The sequence below is a fragment of the Carassius auratus genome, chromosome 35 (assembly GCF_003368295.1).
Source record: "Carassius auratus strain Wakin chromosome 35, ASM336829v1, whole genome shotgun sequence".
Classification (NCBI taxonomy): domain Eukaryota; kingdom Metazoa; phylum Chordata; class Actinopteri; order Cypriniformes; family Cyprinidae; genus Carassius; species Carassius auratus.
Window position 1 is genome coordinate 1,102,282 of NC_039277.1, and position 23,037 is coordinate 1,125,318.

Consider the following 23,037-nt stretch of genomic DNA (forward strand, 5'->3'; position numbering starts at 1 on the left):
GTTGGTGTGTGCTGATGTGAGTTGGTGTGTGTTGATGTGTGCTGATGTGTGCTGATGTGTGTTGGTGTGTGCTGATGTGTGTTGGTGTGTGTTGGTGTGTGCTGATGTGTGCTGATGTGTGTTGGTGTGTGCTGATGTGTGCTGATGTGTGTTGGTGTGTGTTGGTGTGTGCTGATGTGTGTTGGTGTGTGTTGTGTGTGTTGGTGTGTGTTGGTGTGTGCTGATGTGTGTTGGTGTGTGTTGGGGTTTGTCTGTGCAGTGTGAATTTGCTTACACTTTAAAATAAGGATCCACTAGTTATCATTAGTTAACTACATTATATTACATAAACTACCATTGAAAAATACTTCTTAAACATTTATTAATCATAGTTAATGTTGATTCCAACATTTATTAATACATTATTAAAATAAAAATCTAATGTTATTTAATTGACCTGAGCTTGCATGGACTAAAAATGAATACCTGTATTTTTATTAATTAATGTCAACAAAGGTACACTCTTTGTTAATGTTAGTTAATGCATTAAATTTAGTTAACAAATGGAACTTAAATGTAAAGTGTTAGTCAGATTTTCTTTCAAGTTTATTTAATCATCTTTTGCTCTTTATTAATAATAAATAGTAATATAGCTTTAAAATAATTACTTTTTAAAAACTAAATAATATTCCATGTATTCTGTTTGTTAAACTCACTCTTAAAAGTTCAAGCTTTATTAATAAAACATGACTTCATCAGCGATCTGATGAAGGCCTTGGATGGCCGAAACATCCTGTTGTTTTATTAATAAAGCTTGAACTTTGAAGAGAGAGTAGTGCACCTATTTTCACATTTGTTATATTAGTTAATATGAGCTCATGAAAGCTGCATGTATAAAAATAATAATTACAAAAATGTTGTCACATCACACTCCATGCAACTTTAAATAGCAAAAGCATTTAATATAAAACTACCCACAGGCTGATTATTAGCATTACTTACAGGTGCAAAAATTCCCCTAAAAATGAGAGGCACTAGTGTTTGTGTGTAATGATGGTCACCATGCAGAGATGGCATGACTCAATAATACTACAACACGACTCTCTTTATCTCTGTTAACACCACTGTTTTCAGACACCTTATAATAAATTAATAGTCACCTCATGCTTTCCAAGATTGTTTGATGACGTCAGATAATTCTCCCCACCTCGATGTGCAACAAGTTCACTGAACCCTTTTAGTTAAAATTTTGTGTTGGCTGACCATTACAAACTGTGTTCTTCCATCAATTACATTGCTGAGCATGTGAGATTAAGTCACTAGTGCTGTATTAAGTCACTAGTGCTGTATTAAACTGTTTAGGAAATTATGAGCCTCCAGTTTCAGCGATTTATGAGTAAAGTCTGACAGGGAAGTCATTCAGTGGGATGCCTCTCTCAGAGCTCTCAGTAAGGAAAAACACTGGAAACATTTGCTAAGGTGGAAACATTTCCTGAGAGAATCAACCCACTGCCAGAGACTCAGCTCAGGACAACCACAGCACTGCTGCACTTATCTGACCACATTTATAACTGCATGGAAATAAACAGCCATTTATGCAAACAGCAACCGTAGAGCCGAGGCTGTTGTCTAAACACTATTTTACATACAGCTATCACACAGCTGTTTAATAATAACATGCATCATTGTTTTATTATAGGATGATGATGGTATAGTGGTTAAAGGGTCAGCAATTCAAAGGTCAAAGGTTCAACCCCTGCACGGCAGATTCAACTCATGCACAATTAAGGGCTGGGTATTGTTTTCCACATTGCCTGAAAACATGGCATGCAGTTGCTGATGTTAATATCAGTTCAAATGAATAGGTCCTGTATTGTAATCGCAGTGTCAAGGGAAATAATGCCCTATTATGATTTTTGTCATGATTATGCAGCCTGACTGCAGAGTTATTGAGCTCGTCAATCACCACTGTGCCCTGAGCAAGACATGAAGCGTCAGGTTAGTCCATGGGGTCTGTGCTCTTACTGTCAGTTGCTTGTGGATGAGAAAACATCTGCTAAATGACCGTTTTGTCAATGCAGGGGAAAACTGTGGCATGCAACCAGAGACCATGATGCAAGAGCGTACAAACCCTAAATTCCTCTGACACAGCAAAGACTTGCCTAATACTGTTGCAACTCCAATGCTTACACTTTCTTGTCCTTTGACTATTTGTTTATTAAATATTTGGGCTAGTTTGGTAAATCATCCAATATAGAGTGTATTCATTTATCATTTTTACTTTAGAGTATGCTTAAATCTCTAAAAACCCAAACAATCTGCAGATCCCTTTGAGCAAATACAGCCATACAGATTTTTGGTAACACTACAATAAAGACCCATTAGCTATTGTTAGGTAATGCATTAATTAACATTAACTAACAATGCACAATACATTTGTTATTATTCTTTGCTAGCGACCGTTAATAAAAAATTCAACTGTTCACTGTTAATTCATGCTAGCTCAGGTCCGTTTAATAATATTAATGCACTCATCCACGTTGAAATCCACATTAACTAAAAGATACGCTTTAGAAGTATTTTTATTGTTAACAAATGGAAATGTTTACCAAATTTGTGCAGCACAAGCCAACATTCCTGTCGCAAATATGATCTGATTATTAAATCTTTATTGATATTTAATAATATTTAAAACATGATTCTATGACTCTTATAAACACTTTTGCTAGAAAAGCAATATTATCAGCACAGCTTGCAACATTAAGTGCATTTATAAACACAAAAACTGATTATCATCAAAAATCCACTCTTAAAGGTGTAAGACCTTTAATAATGAAAATATTAACCATATTAATCATAAGAGTACAATTTTGCATTTAATGCTCAATTCTTCATAGATATTTAATCATACTAAATTGTTTACATATTATTTAGTGAGGTATGATACATTGTTTAGACTCTTCAAGCCCTACATTTGTACAAAGTCAACAAACATAAGACAATGCAGATCTTCACGTTCAGGTCTTGTGGTGTTGTGTATCATATAGTGGTTAATGAAGAGATGGCAGATTTCATCCGAAATAGAACCACTGTGCCAAAACCCTAAACCTCAGGACTGAGGCTGTGACAACACATGACAGGACAGTAGCTTTACAACCAAGACCAAATATCACTGAATCACAGCTGACTGATGGTTTGAGCAGACAATGAACACAGAACAGCACCAGTGATGGTTATATTGAGGGTCTGTGGTAACTCAGCACTGTTACTTTAATTTACACTATTAGTACTGTAATTACACTAGTATTACACTATTATAACATGCATTAAGGTCTAACACAAAGCATCATCCCATGGATATCCATTCATCATTCATCTCGCTAGCCAGAAAACAATAAAGCTCTGTCCTAAATAAAGACGTAGCAAAAAATAAAACAAATAAAAACAGTGTAAATAAACATTTTTAAAAAAACGCACCATGTTTTCTTCATCATCATCATCATCATCATCATCACTGTTTGAGTCTCATTTATTTATTTTCACTCATTTCCCCCTTGTGTGCTAAAGTCTGTTAGCTTCACTGAATAGACGTGAACGAGCGCTGCAGCTACAAAAATAAACAGTGAACATGTTTAAAGTGTGTTTTTTATCAAACACACACAAACGTGTATGAAATGACTGAAGGAAACTGAATGTGTGACACAAAAACAGAGAATAACGTTGCTGCAGAAGTGAAAGCGCGTGAATCCAGTTATCGGGAAATCGTGCAAAACACTGGAATAAAGGACAACAAACAATGAGACTCACCGACAGAATGATTCACAGTCATGTAAATCTGGATGTTGAGCATCACTGTGATTTCCTTCGGCTCAGTGTAAGAGCAGTAGTGTGTGTGTGTGTGTGTGTGTGTGTGTGTGTGTGTCTCGACCCCTCAGTCTAGCTTCAGTTGGTACAGTCCTGTGCGCGTGAGTGCGCGCGAACACATGTTTTCCAGGTTCATACACCTCAGACGTCATCATCATGCATTATCTGTTTAAAATCCAGATGTTAAATCTTCATGAGGATATCCGGGGCTTTTCTGTCAAACCAACTCTTTAGGGCCATGGCCAATGTGATAATATAATATTTGGCTAAATCTATTATTATATAATAAATAAAAAAAATAAATAAAAAAAACACAATATCACACATATATAAAAAAGGTAAATAATTAATCATTTTCATTATTTAAAATGCAGTAAATGGTATATATATATATATATATATTTGTCCAATACATGTGCCTGTTGTTACAATAGCTGCCTTTATTTTATCTGAAAACTGTCCTACTGTATGATGTGACTGTCTCAAGCATGCTCCAGTAAATTGCAACTTTTATAAATTAAAAAGAAAAGCATAAATGTATTATCAAATACCTCAGGCATAATTTTTCAAGTGTAGCTATATTTTAGTAAATTGCAATAAAAAAAGTTTTTTCATCTTTATAATTGTAAAATCATAGGATCTTTATACATTTTATCACTGAAAACCCTGTCCTCCAGTGTGACACCCTGATTTTAACTGGGCCAGTTCCTCAGACAGCTTTACTTAGTTGAAGGGCCCATTCGAGGTCATGTTATGAAGCCCCTGTGAAGCCCTTGATCTGTTTGTCTCAGAACTGTTCAAATATTAAACTTTTTTGGAACCACTGTAGAAGTGTTAAGTTTGTTGTCCTTTGGTGAGACACCCATAAATAGTTTTATTTTATTTTTTATTAAAAACTGCACTTTATATTACATAATTGTAATAATATTAACTCCATAATCATCGGGAAGAAGGAGGCGGAAACCGGCGCACCATCAAACATCATTTTAATAATCCAAAATAAACACAAAACAGTGCATCAGCCCCTCACGGACGACTGATACACGCAAATAAAAAAGCAAAACATAAACTAAAAGCCCAGGCCTGGTCCTCTCTCGTCCTTCACTGTCTTCACTCCAGTTTTATATCCTTCCATCTCCCCTGTGGGACTCGAGACCGTAGAGGGTCGCAGGTGTCGTTCATTCCCAATCACTCTACCGGCCTCGCTCGTTCCCACATCTATTCGCCCCGCGCCACTCATCACAATAATCATCTAAAATTATGCAAATGTGTCTTGTTAACTGCTAATGACAGCTTATCTTGGAATAGCAAGGTCATAAAGTGACACAAAAGGCTGAAGCAACCTCCGGTGGGACAGATAATGTCCATCGTTGTGGCACACCACTGTCTCTTTAAGAAGCTTTTTTAATAATTAAATAAGATGCTTAACTGCTTGTTTTTCTTTTCTCTCTTTTTTATCATTTTCATTGTTCTTAAATGCAATAATTACATTAATTAAAATGTTTTCACAGAAAACTTGTACTTTAATAAAATGTCATGAAAATAAGAATAAAATGTGATACTTTGTTTTTACGATGAAATAATTGAATATCAATCATATTTATGCAGCGGGGAGTTTCAGTAAAACTCTGATTGACTAAGTGACTAAATGATGAAATTTTGTTGATTAAAATAATTTTTAGTTCTTTTAAAAAAAAAACATGTTGATATTGTTTGTATCAAAATTCAACTTTCTTTCTCCTTTGACATGTTCAAAGTTAAATAGAAATACTTTAATGTAATACTTCTCACCTTTTCTTTAAAGCAATAACTTTAGCGTATCATGCATGGCGTGACACACAAAAGAAGCACAGACTTGATGTATAAATATCTCAAAATATCTTTTTAAAAATCAACACTCATCTGAAAATGTTATCATTTTCCGCAATTTAGAACGGATGACATCCAAGTTTCTTTTGAAAATGTCCAAAAAATTACGGTATTCATGATTTCATATTAAATAAATAACAGTGTATGAAAATAAGTGGCTAAGAATGAAGAGAAATACTCTCATGCTATGATCATCTCAAACCTCCTCCTGCCCAAACTAACTCAGCTCTCCGTGGCCACCTCCATCTGTCAGTGGATCAACAGCTTCCTGACAGACAGGCAGCAGCTAGTGAGGTTGGGAAAATACACATCCAGCACCCGTACAATCAGCACCGGAGCTCCCCAGGGCTGCGTTCTCTCCCCACTGCTCTTCTCCCTGTACACTAATGATTGCACGTCTAAGGACCCCTCTGTCAAGCTCCTGAAGTTTGCAGACGACACCACACTCATCGGCCTCATTCAGGACGGTGACGAGTCTGCTTACAGACAGGAGGTAAAAGAGCTGGCTGTCTGGTGCAGTCTCAACAACCTGGAGCTTAACACCCTCAAAACAGTGGAGATGATGGTGGACTTCAGGAGAAACCCCCCTGCACTCCCCCCACTCACCATCATGAACAGCACTGTGACTGCAGTGGAGTCATTCAGGTTCCTGGGAACCACCATCTCTCAGGACCTGAAGTGGGACATTCACATTGACTCCATTGTGAAAAAGGCCCAGCAGAGGTTGTACTTCCTTCGCCAGCTGAGGAAGTTTAACCTGCCACAGGAGCTGCTGAAACAGTTCTACTCCACCATCATTGAATCCATCCTCTGCACTTCAGTAACTGTCTGGTTCAGCTCAGCTTCTAAATCTGACCTCAGAAGACTACAGAGGGTAGTCCGGACTGCTGAGCGAATCATCGGTACAACCCTCCCTTCTATTCAAGAACTGTACTTATCCAGAGTGAGAAAAAGGGTTGTCAAAATCACTCTGGACCCCTCACATCCAGCACACTCCCTCTTTGAACTGTTGCCATCTGGTCGACGCTACAGAGCACTGAGCACTAGAACGACCAGACACAGGACCAGTTTCTTCCCTCAGGCAATCCATCTTATGAACAGCTGATAATAACTGTCGAACACACTACACTTTATATTTATATACACATACACTTATTTATCTAACACACATACTAAGTGTACACTTAAATTTTTTGCACATAATATACATGTACATACATAATGCTCATTGTAATACACCTGCCATACATTTCAATTTGTATATTGTCATTCCTATTTTTATTTTGATGTATTTTTTATTCCTTATTGTGTTTTTTGTTCTGTCGCTGTTATGTTGCACTGTGAGCTTCTGTCACGAAAACAAATTCCTCGTATGTGAACATACCTGGCAATAAAGCTCCTTCTGATTCTGATTCTGATTCTAGTTATATATTATTAAGAGTTTTTTTTTTTTTTCTTAATTTTTGCTATGTCACTCACACCATAGAACAGATTTATGGGACAATTCAGTAAAAATGTTTTAAAAAAACAATGAAAGAATTGATAAAGTTAGTGACCCCTTAAATTATCTCAAACAGCAGACTTCAAACTACATATATATATTTGTTTTTTCTTCAAAAATGGTCTTTTACAAAAAAAGAAAGAACGAAAAGAAAAAGCATTTTACTGCCTATTTGTCAACTACAACTCCTAAATTGTAATGATTTTATTAATATATATATATATATATATATATATATATATATATATATATATATATATATATGAAATTATAAACATAAATATATAGAAAAATGAAGTGTTATATACATCTGATATATATTTAATTATTTATATATAAACTATTTTAACTATTTTTATTTATATCTATATGTATATATGTGTGTGTGTTTGTGTGTGTATATATATATATATATATATATATAAATGAAAAAATATATTTTAGATTATTTCAAATAAAAATAATTAGATATATACTCAAAAATGTTAAGACTTGACTGATGTGAAACTTGGTACAGTGTACTTTAAATACATTGTTGGTTCCTAGTAAACTGCTCTGACCTACAATGATCCACGCTTGTAAATCATTTTGGATGAAAGTGTCTGAATAATTAAAGTTAGGAACATGTAAAAGAGGTTCAAATACAAGTTTGTAACTATCAGAAAGGCCCAAAGTTCAGCTTCCTGGTTTCATACTTGCTCTATCCCTTGTCTTTTTGTGGCAAAATGGTTCATAGACTCTGATCTGTTCGGGTTATGAATCTTTTCTTTCCTTTAACATGGACTGTAAGGAGTTTTATGAGGACAGTGTGATGCTCTGGACATCCAAAGCCTGATTCTTTAGTTTATTTGAAGACTATTTTCATTTACAGAGGAAAAACAATCCAAACGTGCTTTCCACATTTGATCTAATATTTAAATTACTAATAATAATTGAAACATTCTTATTTAATGAAGTTATAAAAGCAAGTGTCACATTCACAGCTGTGCTGTTGTAATAAATATATCATCATGCTAAGATTTATTTGTAGGATATTGCTAAATTGAACACTGAACACTGTTTGAAAATCCCAGAAAAACTACAGCCATAATAGTTTCAGGACACTGCTGGGGCATTACGATATGAAAGCCTTAGATGCACTGTATGATGCACGGATAAAAGTGTCTGTGTTATTGTGTTTATTAATCATCAGTATTTGAGTGATAAGTGATTTCTAGTTTTTTCCTGTATAGTACTTCATTTCCATGCTTCAGTTCACTTGTATTCTTCTAATTTAATAACTCTGTGCTGCTTTATTTTGATCAAAGTGACAAACTCTGTCACATATTTTTGTAAATGATACTTACCATAATATTTACTCTATACAATAACATTCACTCTTATGTATTCACTCTCATTATAAGCACAAATTAAATGTCCAAATAAGATTTGGTGCCATTGCACAAGTCTCCAACTCTTAAAAAGTAAAATAGGAGGATGAAAAATGGTTCTAGTCCATTTAATGTGAGTTATGGCAAAGATGGGATTCAGATATGAGCTGTAATCACTCGATCTGGGTGGAGAGACAAACAATCCCCAGTATGCTCAAATCCCAAAGAAGCTCTCTTCAAACCAGTCTAAAACAGCAGAGACAAGCAAATCAATCACTCAGTTATATGTAGTCAACAAACTTAATAAACCTATCAGATACACACATGCATACACCTATCTGAGTTTCCAGTTCGGTGGATTAGTATGAGAGAAGCAGCTTTAGTAAAAGGCAAAAGTACCTTCCCAGGAACTGCAGGTCTGAGTCTGGCCGACGGCACCATGGCGGTCTGTGTTGCAACAGACTGTGCTTCTGCCGTCAGTGTTGAAGTCCCGCCGCCGTCCTTATCTGGATGTGATGTCATTCCAGCAGACTCGGTGGCAGGTGTCTCCCTGGAGGAGCTGGGATGCAGTGCAGGTGTGTATCCATACAGCTTTGAGGTCCGCTCGATGACAGCAGACAGAAAAGACGTCCTGTCAGCTCTCCGGCTCTCCTTTGCTCTGCTCTGAGCACCAGCTTCCTCTTTCTGTTTGGCGCTGTGCACCCAGCTCGTGTGCGGCTGCCGCGGCTTGCTGGGGGTGATGACTGGAATCACAGGAACCGGAGGAAGAACGAGAGGCTTGGGGCTCAGTTTAGGTTTGATCTCTGGATTCCTGACGTTAGTGTCCGCTCCTGCTCCTGGATGGAGGAAGCTCACTCTGGCAGCTGAAGTGAGTTTGGGGTACACCGGTGGGGAAGAGCTTCCCTGTGAAGCAGATGGACTCATCTGGCTCATGATTTCAGAATTCCCTTGGCATAAAATCTAATTAGGGAATTCTGTCCCATCTACTGTCGACCACGGCAGGTGTCCTGGTTTTGATTCTCAGCTGTGGTTTCCTCCTGAGCAGTGCAGTAATCCAATATAACAGGGTTGTAAGTGTGAACGCAATTATTTTTAATATTCTACTATTTTAGCGCACCTCCTTGAACAGACGGGTCTAGCTGGCCCCTGGCAGTGGCTCTCTGTCTCTCCTGATGGTAAAACAGAGGGTCTTCTTTCCGTGGGCTGGTGCTGATGGTCCCTGGACGCAGAGGAAGGAAGTCTTACCACGATGATGATCTCCTATTTCCTGTAAGAGAGGCTAATCTCTCTGAGTTGGATTTGAGGGGCTCTGAAAAGCTCAAATTTCAAAAAGGACAAGTCCCAGGATCATAGGGACCAGGATGGCACTGGTCCACCTAACTAAACTGCATTTATTAACAACGGCACACATTTAGATGTAGAAATGTTTTATTTCCAAGAACATTTTCAGTGTAATTTATTAAATTGTGATTATTTGATTGATTGTGGGTCCCAGATTTCACACTTATAGTGCAGTCAACTTGAAGCTTAATGCTTGGACCATATAGCGTTATCACAATTGACTTGTACATCGAGAGTTGGTATTTAACAAAGCATTGCTTAAATCACACAGTGTATGTCCGGGTATGGCATTTAACCAAAAACACACTCAAAAGAATTATTGATTTTAGGATTTTGGTCTACAAAAATATGTGATCCCTGCAGCAGTCTGTTGAAATGAGTCACAATTCAATGAGGAGCAGTTAAAATCCCTTTAAAGCCGGTCCAGGAGCTAGCTTCATACAGGGTTCAGATCCAACCTTAATCAAACACCCCAGAAGCAGCTAATCAAGCTCTTCAGGATCACATGACAAACACAGGCAGGTGTGTTGGAGCTGGAACTGAATCTAGGAAGGTACAGTATGGTGTATTCAAGTCGGATAGATCATATTTATGAGTGGAACGCCACCACAAGTCATTATTGGTGAGTGGGAAACTCTAAATTTTCTTTAACCCCCGAGATTCAGAGTTGGGGGCTTGTCAGTGACAAAATATGACAAACACTAGAGATACAGTATATTGAATTATTGAATTTATTTGTTGAAAATGTATTGAAATGAATAAAATATTATATTATTGTAGAATTACCATAGAATAGGTAATTATTTAGTAAAGAACATTATTTTGTGTAATGAAATGTGTTCATGAAGTTTAAGGTTAAAAAAAAACCACATTATTTTCCACATACTGTGCTTTATTGGCTGCATCTGAAAACTGATAAGTGCAGCCTTTGGAGAGAGCATTCCTAGGTGGGAAGGCATCAAGGCATGTCCGAATTCAGTGTTAGCTTTGGTACCTGTCTCCTGAGATGCTTTCATCTGGCTGATTTTTTAAGGCGGTATAGATGTATCCTTCACTGCGTTCCACACGGCAGCAAGTTGTTTTCGGATGCAGCCATTGTTTCTCTTCTATGGCCGCCTTTCTGAAAGCCATCGATTTTTACAAAGCTCATCTGTCTGAAAGCGAGGTGTGCTCTGATTGGCCAGCTATCCAGTGAGTTGTGATTGGCTGAATCACCAAACGAGTGCCGTGTCCAAGCACGACCAAACCAAACCAATAAGCCCTTTACAAACAAAGCATTTGTTGCATAAAGTGGGGACATAATTACTATTTATTAGTGACTTATACTGTATTTTTATGTGTTGCATTGCATCGTGCCACGTGAACATAAAACTATGTTTATATTTGTGATTGGGGAAATGACAAACAAGCGCTACTCTACACTGCTCAGAAATCAAGTTTGAATCATCAGTGGCAAATTCTTTAAATATAAAAGCATACTTACAGACTGTGAGACAGAACAGCCAGCAGATCAGGAAAATGTCCTCCATAAAATGTGCTGCACACATCTAGATATTTGGATTTAACTGTTCTGGAACAGTGTTGTAAATAAAACTTGAGGGGAAAAATTTGAGGGGAAGTCGTGGCCTAATGGTTAGAGGGTTGGACTCCCAATCGAAGGGTTGTGGGTTCTAGTCTCGGGCCGGACGGAATTGTGGGTGGGGGGAGTGCATGTACAGTTCTCTCTCCACCTTCAATACCACGACTTAGGTGCCCTCGAGCAAGGCATCGAACCCCCAACTGCTCCCCGGGCGCCGCAGCATAAATGGCTGCCCACTGCTCCGGGTGTGTGCTCACAGTGTGTGTGCGTGTGTTCACTGCTCTGTGTGTGTGCATTTCGGATGGGTTAAATGCAGAGCACAAATTCTGAGTATGGGTCACCATACTTGGCTGAATGTCACTTCACTCACTTCACTCAAAACTTAACCACTGATTTCTAGTCATGTCCTTTTTCGGAAAACCAAACAAAGTATTTTTGCTTTCACAACAGAACACAGCTCCACACAGTGCAGGATAAAGTGAGCAGAGGCCGGCTTGAGAATGACGCGACCGGTGGATACGACCACATGTGATGACCCCGGGCTGGACTCCGCTTTGTCCACAGTGAAAGACAATCTGGCGATCCACAGTGCGGATCAGCTCCAGAAATGACGAAGCGGATATCATCCTCTTTTGGAAAACCAAACAAAGTAGTTTCACTTTCAAAGTAAAACACACAGCGTCTGTACAACATGAAGACCCGGCTACAACAATACTACAACGAGAATAAAAGTTACGCATTTTTTCTTTGCATGAACATTTGGGCAGCCTTATGAAAATCTTCCCACATACTGACGTAGACATGTGGGGGGTGTTAGACCAGTTTTAGGGGGTTCATTTAAATCACAAACACACACACAAAGTCATTTTTGCATATTTGCAATTATCCAAAGGAGGATTTACACAAGCTCCAGTCTGGATCCAGAACACCTGAGAAGAGATGATGCTGACCCTCAGAGGACCCCAGATGATGCTGACCCTGAATCAACAACAGAACTAACAAATATTGCTACATGTGTGACTGCATCATATAATAATTGCTGTTAATAATGTTTATCGTCTGGCTGACTACATCTTGTATTAATTTTTCTGTAAAATCCTGTCATATGCGCACAAACTGACAGTCACCACTTATAAGCTACTACTAAATATTATAGAAACGTAATTTTCTGTAAAGTTGCTTTGTAATGATTCGTATTGTAAAAAGCGCTATACAAATAAACTTGAACTGAATTGAATTGTGTGAGTGTGTGTGTATTTATTGCTCAAATATAACACATATTTATATATAATATATAACACATTCCTTTTTTTCAATAAAAGTAACTAAGTAACACAATTAGTTTTTTTTTTTTTAGATAAGGCCTAACACAATATTGTAATGCATTCTTTTTTTTAAAGTAACTTTCCCCAACACTGGCAGAATGGACATCTGAACTGGGTTACATCAGAAAGTTTTAATTCAGAGAATGAGGACATTCTATTTTGAAACTGACCTGCTACTGATATGAGGCTGTGAAACAGACTGTCTTAAAATAAAGAAATGGGTCGAACTATGATTGAGCTGAGAGAAGAGCATCAGGACTCATTACTTGAACTAGTTCTGGTGATAAAACATTTGCATAATGCACCTGCTATCTCACACTCGCTCTGTTCCAGATAGGACACTGCTGACTTTAGCAAATGCTCAGTGTTTCTCTGACAATACGATGAGCCACTCAGTCTGAAAGTTCATGTTCACAGAATGCCACTCCCAGTGATTTCAAAGCCAGTTTCATACTGTTTCTGACAAAACGTGCAGCTGTCTTATTCCACTTCTTTATATCACTGTCAGTGAGTGTTGTTAATATTAAAGCTAAGGCAATATAATACTGTAGCTGTGGATAGATTGAATTGTGTGGCTCAGCATGACAATCACTCTGTCCATACAGAAATGTGTCTAGTGTGACAGTGACCTCTCTGTCGCTCACATATTGCATCTAGGCCTAAATAACTCATGTTTACTACTGTTTACTAATGCTGGTCCTCGAGTACCCCAACACTTTAGACATTTAACATGTATACCTTATCAAACACTCCCAATTCAACTCTGACTCTATACTTTAACTCATTTCAGTGTAAAAACCCAGACACCCTTGTTGGGGAAAGTAATGCATTACAATATTGTATCACCCCCTAAAATGTGATTAATTGATCAGAATTTTCAACACTCTTCAGAAATTAAAATAACATAAAACATACACACACAAAAAAAAAATGAAAATGGGATTAAACACATAAACGGTATTTGGTTTAAAGGGGTCATATGATGCGATTTGTTTTCTCTTTGGACTGTTTCAAGCTCTTGGGGCATGAAGAAGATCTTTAAAGTTGCAAAGACTAAAGTCTCAAATCCAAAGAGATATTCTTTATCAAAGTTAAGAGTCAACCACACCCCCCAAACTATGTGGGAAGATTTGCATAACACCACCCAAATGTTCAAGCAAAGAAAGAAGGTGTAACTTTTATTCTCTCTGGCGCCATGCTGTGGAGATGCTGTTTCGTTGTGAAAGTGAAAATACTTAGTTTGACCTTCGTTTGATGCAACTAGAAATCAGTGGTTAAGTTGTATTTACAACACAGTTCCAGAACAGTTCCACCTGAATATTCAGCGCATTTCATGGAGGACTGTTTCCAGATCCTGGGAGAGAAGACTACAATGACTTCTGTTCTGACTCACAGTCTGTTAGTACGTTTACATAAAGGATTTGCCACTGATGATTCAAACACAAGATTTGAGCAATGTAGAGCAGCGGGTTTTCAATTATGACATGCACATTGTTTGTATGTTTTTCTTAATTCTTCAGAGGTTTGTTCTATTCAAACGTAAGTGCCCTGCGAAGTGGACATCACAGGATATTGCGATTCCAGTTTGAAGTGAACGTGTATGTTCCATTCAAAGTGCATTGAATTGTGCGAGACGTGAATTTAAATTGTATTGATTTACAGAGGTATAAGATGTCACACTTGTCCGTGTGTGGAGACATTGGGCAGTGCCTTAACAGATTTTCCCTGCATAGGGAGTAGGGAGCGTGTCAATGTGAACACAGTTCATGCACGGAGCTCACTTCAAACAAACTGATTATCTGAATCATGTGTGTTAACAAAGAGAGACATGCAAAACATGCAGAGCTGGGGGGAGTGAGGACTGGAATTTTTTTTGTTTTCATTGCTGCCAATTCAACATGCTCAATCTGCCATAACCGTGTCGGCGGTGAGGAACACACCACAAAAACTAGGCGGACAGATGCTCAACTTGGTGTCATGGCCTTGAATCTGAGACACTCACAGTGCTCTCTGCCCAACAATGAACACAGTACTTATGACTTTCGTAACTGCACAAAATAATTTTGACCTTTGAAGAATAAGCAGCCTTTGTGCAATGAACATGTTCTTATAATAACAAAACACTCATGTTTAAAATGCTTTCTGTTTGGACACAGACACAGGCACTCATTTTTTAAGGGTGTCTGGCACTGAGGTCTCTGAGATCTACTGAGTCTATTGAGATACTGCCGTCTCTTCCCGTTGCTCCCTGAGGTCCAAAGCAGTTAGTTATTTCAACAGTTTTGACCTTACTTCGCTTCTGCTTGAACTCAATAATGTGACCTGGTGCTCTGTTGAGGGTTGTGACATGGTACAGTGGCTCATATAGAAACAAGATTATTGGGATACTTGTCATGCGGCCTGTAATAGAGCATATAAACATATTGTTCATCTGCCCATTTGCTTGTAAATAATCAGCAGTCAGAATCGGCCATGAATAATCATGATCAGTGCGTACCTATTTTCAGTGATTGCCTGCACTCTTTTGTCAAGTCAAGTCACCTTTATTTATATAGCGCTTTAAACGAAATACATTGCGTCAAAACAACTGAACAACATTCATTATGAAAACAGTGTGTCAATAATGCAAAATGACAGTTAAAGGCAGTTCATCATTGAATTCAGTGATGTCATCTCTGTTCAGTTTAAATAGTGTCTGTTTTTATTTGCAATCAAGTCAATGATATCGCTGTAGATGAAGTGTCCCAAACTAAGCAAGCCAGAGGCGATAGCAGCAAGGAACCGAACCTCCATCGGTGACAGAATGGAGAAAAAAGCCTTGGGAGAAACCAGGCTCAGTTGGGGGGCCAGTTCTCCTCTGACCAGACGAAACCAGCAGTTCAACTCCAGGCTGCAGCAAAGTCAGATTGTGCAGAAGAATCATCTGTTTCCTGTGGTCTTGTCCTGGTGGTCCTCTGAGACAAGGTCTTTACAGGGGATCTGTATCTGGGGCTCTAGTTGTCCTGGTCTCCGCTGTCTTTCAGGGCAGTAGAAGTCCTTTCTAGGTGCTGATCCACCATCTGGTCTGGATACGTACTGGATCCGGGTGACTGCAGTGACCCTCTGATCTGGACACAGACTGGATCTGGTGGCCACGGTGACCTCGGAACAAGAGAGAAACAGACTAATATAAGCGTAGATGCCATTCTTCTAATGATGTAGAAAGTACGGTGTTATGTGAAGTGTTTCCGGTTCCGGTTTACCTAATTAATGCAGCCTAAAAATCCTTTAACGGATTTGGATATTAAAAGCATATTAGTATTGTTAAGTGTAAGCCAGGTTAAAGAGATGGGTCTTTAATCTAGATTTAAACTGCAAGAGTGTGTCTGCCTCCCAAACAATGTTAGGTAGGTTATTCCAGAGTTTAGGAGCCAAATAGGAAAAGGATCTGCCGCCCGCAGTTGATTTTGATATTCTAGGTATTATCAAATTGCCTGAGTTTTGAGAACGTAGCGGACGTAGAGGATTATAATGTAAAAGGAGCTCATTCAAATACTGAGGTGCTAAACCATTCAGGGCTTTATAAGTAATAAGCAATATTTTAAAATCTATACAATGTTTGATAGGGAGCCAGTGCAGTGTGGACAGGACCGGGCTAATATGGTCATACTTCCTGGTTCTAGTAAGAACTCTTGCTGCTGCATTTTGGACTAGCTGTAGTTTGTTTACTAAGCGTGCAGAACAACCACCCAATAAAGCATTACAATAGTCTAACCTTGAAGTCATAAATGCATGGATTAACATTTCTGCATTTGACATTGAGAGCATAGGCCATAATTCATATATATTTTCGAGATGGAAAAATGCAGTTTTACATCTTGTGAACGAGTGTCCATTATTTCTGTTCAAAACACCCAGATATAGACAGGAGAGAGTTTACATGCAGCTAAATATATTATCAGTTATTTTCAGTCCTCTACTTTATAGGAGTTGCATTTATAAGACTTAATTAATCCATAAGCACTGTAGGCACTACCACTAGAATCTCCAATCATGACACATCAGTGTAATTCAGCTTTGAGAAAGACTGTGAATCACCCCTGATCCCTCGAAAGGTGTTTATCAGTGAAATCCACCCCTCACTGTCCCTCTGCACAAATCAGCCAGAGATAGGCTCATGCAGGAACACTGCAGCTCCCAGCACTGCTGACATCAAACGCCCGAGTATGTAAACCATCATGGATCACTACTGATTACACCCTTGATACAGCTAACATCTAGGACCACCCGAAGCCCCAGCGAGATAGCATCACAGTGTCATATAAACATGGAGAAATTACAGACATCCATTCCAGCATGAAGCAGGAAATGCCTTCTCCTTAAAACTCATTGTAATGTTTTCAGGCTCAAGCTCGGCTGAGAAGGAAGGAGAACGGAGTCAGCGTTCTGAGGCTCGTGGGAATATTTATTAACTCAAAAAGAAACAAAGTCGCGCCACATGCGCATCAATTCACACGTTCACTGAACGCTATTCACGTTTTTTTGGTTTACGGTCTCTCCCACACGTCTGCTGCTTTCTCCCACGAGTCCTCAGCTCTCTCAGTCTTTGCCAGTTCGCGGGCGGCTTAAATGCCGATTCCCCACACCAATCACTGCAAAGAGAAGCAGGTGTTACTTGTTTCTCAATTGAACCACTCACCACCACTCGTCTCCTCACTCTCTCTCCCGTCGCAGACCTCGCTGAACCACGGCTCCGCCGCCATATAACCCCCCGCCCGACTCAGGCCGGGGAGCCATCCTGGAGAGGAAGTCGGCCACAGCCATCTGCTCTGTGAATCACCTTGAACTTAAACGGCTGCAGAGCCAGATACCAGCGAGTGATTTGTGCGTTGGTATCCTTCATTCGGTGGAGCCACTGGAGGGGTGCATGGTCTGAGCTAGGGATGTCAACGATTAATCGATGATCGATTAATTGTCGATAAGAGATGCAATCGATTAAGGCTATCGATGGTCGGTTAACCGATTCAATGTTGGGCTGCGTGCGGCTCATGCGCACTCAACACGTGCGAGCGGCTGTGAGTGACGGTGACGATATATAAAAGCATCATCATTCATTCACAATGTACAAATTAAGCTTTTAATGTGATTTAAACTTTAAAGTACATTAAAATAGAAACAACATAAAAGTTATTCAACATTAAATGCAATAGAAATGTAGTTACTAATCATTTCATCAGATAACTGTTTTATATCGTGCGCTTTGCAGGGCTGCGGGACACAGTGACAGGACAGGTAGTCTATTCATTCCTACAACTTGTTAATTCATTCCTACGAATTATTAATGTGGCAATTGTCCATGTTTCATTAATTTTGTTCCCTAAATAACCCATGATTTAAGTGAAATAAGGGAACAAATTAATAAATCGAACGAATTCTTAATTCATGAAATCTTTAATTTCCCTTCCCATGTTTACCACAGTAAGAGATGCGAAAACAGTTATTAAAAGCGAAAGATAATAAAATAAACCTGGGAAATTAGAGGGTTAGACTATGAAGATTTAGGAAAAGAAACAATGCCTAAATATACTGAATTTGTGGAAATTCGTGACCAACCGGCAAACCAGAACAAAGCCGCGTAAATGAAGACTATGGGGTCCAAAAGCATGGTCGCGATGTAACATTTTCCAGTTAACCTATTATTCCTCTAATAAACAAAGCTTTTATACCACACTTGTCATAATCAGATCTTATCATTTCTAAATAAATAATTGCTGGATTCAAAACAGCGATTAATAGGCGCTGTGACCGACACATTCCTGGAGCATTCAGTTTAAATAGACCGTAGTATACCGGTCCACTCTGCTGTTATGCCAAGGACGTTTTTGCTCATATGAAGAGGATCATCTTTTCCGTCTATATGCGAATGCGTGTTAAGTACAAGCCTAGTTTACATTATAAATAATAGTTTAACATTCAAATACATTGCGAAAATGGAAACATTTCGATTTGTGCCGAATGAGACATGAGCAATAACCTCCAAATAAATCTAGCCAAAGCCGCGCTCGCTCATCCTCGTGTGCACGCATGCACTGTCACGATCTAATGCGCTGTATGCCGGATTTTTAAAAATCTGCATTTTCTAGGACAGAATCCAGCAGGATCAAATTAATGTGAGCAACTGTGTTTTGGTGCAGCAGCGCCGATGTAGTTCACTTAATGTGCAGCGCAGTCACACGCGCTCCACATTTCGGATAATTTTATACAATAATGTCAGTTGAAAACATTGCAATTGTGCTTTAAAATACAACAACGAGCACACAAAACCATTTAAAGATGCGCGTTCAGCGTTCTCCGTGCAGGATTGGAAACTGTCAACAAAGTAAAATGACCTCAAAAGTATGGCGCGCTCTCTTCATGATCATAATCGCATCTATTCATTTAATAATCCTGCTACTAGCATTTTATTCAGACTAAAACCTCTTTAATTCAAGTGAGAAAGCGTTTTGTGTGTGTGTGTGGCTTTTGCACATCCTGTCATACCGCTGACTGCGTGCCTGCAATAGACGCATTTTGCAGTATTATGGTTAACGATTAATCGATTAATTGATCGTTAATTTAAACGACGATCGATCATGGAAATAATCGAAATTTGACATCCCTAGTCTGAGCAGATGGTGAACCCAGGAGGTAATAGCAAAGGGTGAGAACCGCCCACCTGATGGCCAAACACTACTTTTCTATGGTGCTGTACTTAGTCTCTCTCTTTGAGAGCTTTCGACTAATGTACAGCCGGTCCACCCTCTCCACCCTTTGAGACAGGACTGCGCCCAGCCCCCTGTCTGACACGTCAGTCTGCAACAAAAAGGGGAGAGAAAAGTTAGGAGAGTGCAGGAGCGGTCCGCCACACAGGGCCGCCTTAACCCGGGTGAAGGCCTGTTTGCACAGCTCCGTCCACTGGACCATATCTGGTACCCCCTTTTTAGTGAGGTCAGTCAGCGGGCTGGTGAGCCCCAGGAACTGCCTCACCTCCTTTTTGGTCTTGGGACTGGGGCAGGCTGCAATTGCTGCCATCTTGTCAATTTGGGGAGGCACCTGCCCATGACCCAAGTGGAAGCCCAGATACCTTACCTCCACCCGCCCAACTGCGCACTTCTTCGGGTTGGCCGTTAGCCCCGCGTCTCAGCGCCCCAAGGACAGCCCTCACATGCTCCATATGCCGCTGCCAGTCTCCACTATAGACGATAATATCATCCAGATAGGCCGCGTTATATGCAGCATGAGGTCTTAGCACCCGATTTATGAGACGCTGAAACGTAGCCGGGGGCCCCGAACAAACCGAACGGAACCGTCACAAATTGGTGCAATCCAAACGGCGTGGTGAAGGCTGTTTTTCCTTTGGACATGGGAGATAAGGGCATCTGCCAATATCCCTTTGTTAAGTCCAATGTCGAATAAAAACGAGCTGTGCCTAACCGATCGAGCAACTCGTCAATCCGTGGCATTGGATAAGCATCAAACTTTGACACTGCGTTCACCCTGCAGTAGTCCACACAAAAGCGTCCGTTTTAGGCACCAAAACTATTGGGCTTGCCCAATCACTGTGGGACTCCTCGATTACTCCCATCCCCAGCATAGCTTCTAATTCCGCCTGAACTACCTTTTTTTGTGTTCAGGTAATCTATATGGCCGGCTGCGAACCACCACGCCCGGCTCGGTCTCAATATGGTGCTGAATCAAATTAGTGCGACCCGGTAGAGGCAAAAACACATTGGCAAATTCGCCCGATGTCAGTGAGCTGCGAGGGCGAGAGGTGATCCCCCCCTGGGGCCAGGGCGAGGGATTTCTCTTTGACCATCGCTTCTGGCCCGCGATCCTCCTCTCCGCTCACTGCCGTCGCTAACAGCACTGACGCCTTCACGCTCCTTTTTTTGAGGAGGTTGAGGTGGTAAATTTGGCATGCGTTGCCTCTATCCGTTCATACTACTTCATAATTGAGATCCCCTATCCGCTGTGTGACCTCAAAGGGTCCTTGCCACTTTGCTAATAATTTGGAGCTAGAGGTGGGTAGTAAAACGGGCACTTTATCTCCCGGTGCAAATTCTCGTAGCCTAGTTCCCCTGTTATACGACTGTCTCTGTCTGCCTTGGGCCTGCAGCAAATTCTCCATAGAGAGCCGCCCCAGTGTATGGAGTTTTCCCCTCAGGTCCATGACATACTGAATTTTGTTTTTACTCTCCGAACGTCCATCCTCCCAAGTTTCTTTCAGGACGTCCAAGACCCCCAGGGCTGGCGTCCATAAAGAAGCTCGAAGGGGGAAAACTCCATGGAGGCTTGGGGGACCTCGCGCACAGCAAATAAGAGGGGTTCCAGCCATCTGTCCCAATTTTTCGCGTCCTCTTGTACGAATTTACGAATCATCGTTTTAAAAGTACGGTTAAAGCGTTCGGCCAGTCCGTCCGTTCGTGGGTGATAGAGGCTGGTATGTACCGCTTTAATGCCCAATAATTCGTACAATTCGCGTAACGTGCATGACATAAACACGGTGGTCCGTGAGAATCTCTTTTGGGATTCCCACACGGGAGATTAAACAAAACAGGGTGTCCGGCACACTCTTTGCCGAGATGTTGCGGAGCGCCACTGCCTCGGGATATCGGGTTGCGTAATCGACTATGACTAGCGCAAACCGATGTCCGCGTGCCGATGTCCGACCGGGACCTGCACTAGAGGAAGAGGGCGCAATGGCGCTTTTGGGGTGGCCGGTGGGTTTACCAACTGACATTCACGACAAGATGCGCACACGTTCTCGTGAATGCCCAGCCAAAAAAAACGGGTCATTAGGCGATTTAGTGTCGCTGTCATTCACAAATGCCCTGCCATAGGATTGCAATGTGCAGTCTGGAATAGCATTTACCGACGGTACTAACAATTGGGTTGTATCCTCCTTTGTTTGCGTGTCGTGGGTCACACGATTCAATCGGTCTTTAATAATGGCAAAATACGGATAGGAGAGCTGCTTACTGTTGATCTTGTATATGTATTTTAATGCCATGCAAACTTTCAATTTCAGTGATGTATTCTACATTGTTGTTGCAAATTCTGCTGATTTGTCAAGTTTTCAAGCTTGCTCATATTTTCAAAAAAAAAAAAAGACTAAAACATAAGCTGTAGCCTATATAATTTCTAGCTTGTTGAATTTTTTGTAAATAGTATCTTGAACAAAACTGTTAATAACGAAAACATTCAAATGACTAAAAAGTCAATTCTTGAAAAAATGTGAAAAACCCTTCACTTCACAGGACCAGTGAATTCTGAAATATATTCAATAATGTAGAATAATAATGAGTTTTTTATATTTTGCTTTATTTGTTGTGAACTTCTTAAACACTTTTTTAGATTTTGGATTGTTTGTCCTTGTAATAACTGGTAAATGTACTTATACTGGTAAATGACTTGATTTCATCATCCCATAAGAAATGAGATAGCTCTCCCCCCTACAGTGTCAGAGGGCAATGAGTAGCTCTTTTAAACATATTTACTGAATTTTTTTTATTTATTTTTTTTATCAATTTGTTTCAATTATAACACAATGGAAGATTTGATGTACGGTGTAATAATATTTTTAAGTAATTTTATATACATAAAAATACATATTAAATACAAGTAAAGAGTCTGCTTTCATATTTCAACTAATTTTAGTGAAAATAAAATGTCATGGGGGAAATAATGCTCCAAAGTGTAAAATTGTGATTCAGTGTAATGGTCCTTTGATTTTACCATTACATCTTTAAATAAACATATAAATTACCAAGTTAAAAATACATTTGTTGTCTTGGCATTTTTAAATAAGTGTTGGCTGTGTTATATTAAAAAGTCCTATTATTATTATTATTATTTAAGTTTTTGAATAACCAGGGGACTTTTGTCCCGAAAAAAAAAAAAAAAAAAAGCCAAGAAGCCATTCTGAAATCATATAAAAACTGATAGTCATTCAACAGTCTGATTATTGCTCTTAAATATATGATAATTCCCCCTTTTCATGGTGTGGTAATATAGATTATGTCATTTTTATTGTGTGATTTTTGGGAAAATAAGCAGGTTTACTGAATAATTGTTTTTATGAATAATTGTTTTCCTGCTCAAGCTCACTGTTTTAAATGGATGGCCAGTTAGCAGCCTGCGTTCAAGCAAGGAAAAGAGAAAGTTATTGAGCTATTGAGTATGTTAAGTTTA

General features: G+C 39.5%; 1 protein-coding gene across 1 annotated transcript in view; it reads right to left on the minus strand.

The window, feature by feature from the left end:
- LOC113053975 (PH and SEC7 domain-containing protein 3-like) overlaps positions 1-9,763 on the minus strand; it is a 103,453-nt gene extending 93,690 nt beyond the window's left edge. The window contains exon 1 of the mRNA XM_026219147.1: positions 8,983-9,763. Within this exon, the coding sequence (XP_026074932.1) occupies positions 8,983-9,516 (534 nt within the window). The 5' untranslated portion in view covers positions 9,517-9,763. The remainder of the gene's footprint in view (positions 1-8,982) is intronic.
- Positions 9,764-23,037: the final 13,274 nt, after the last annotated feature.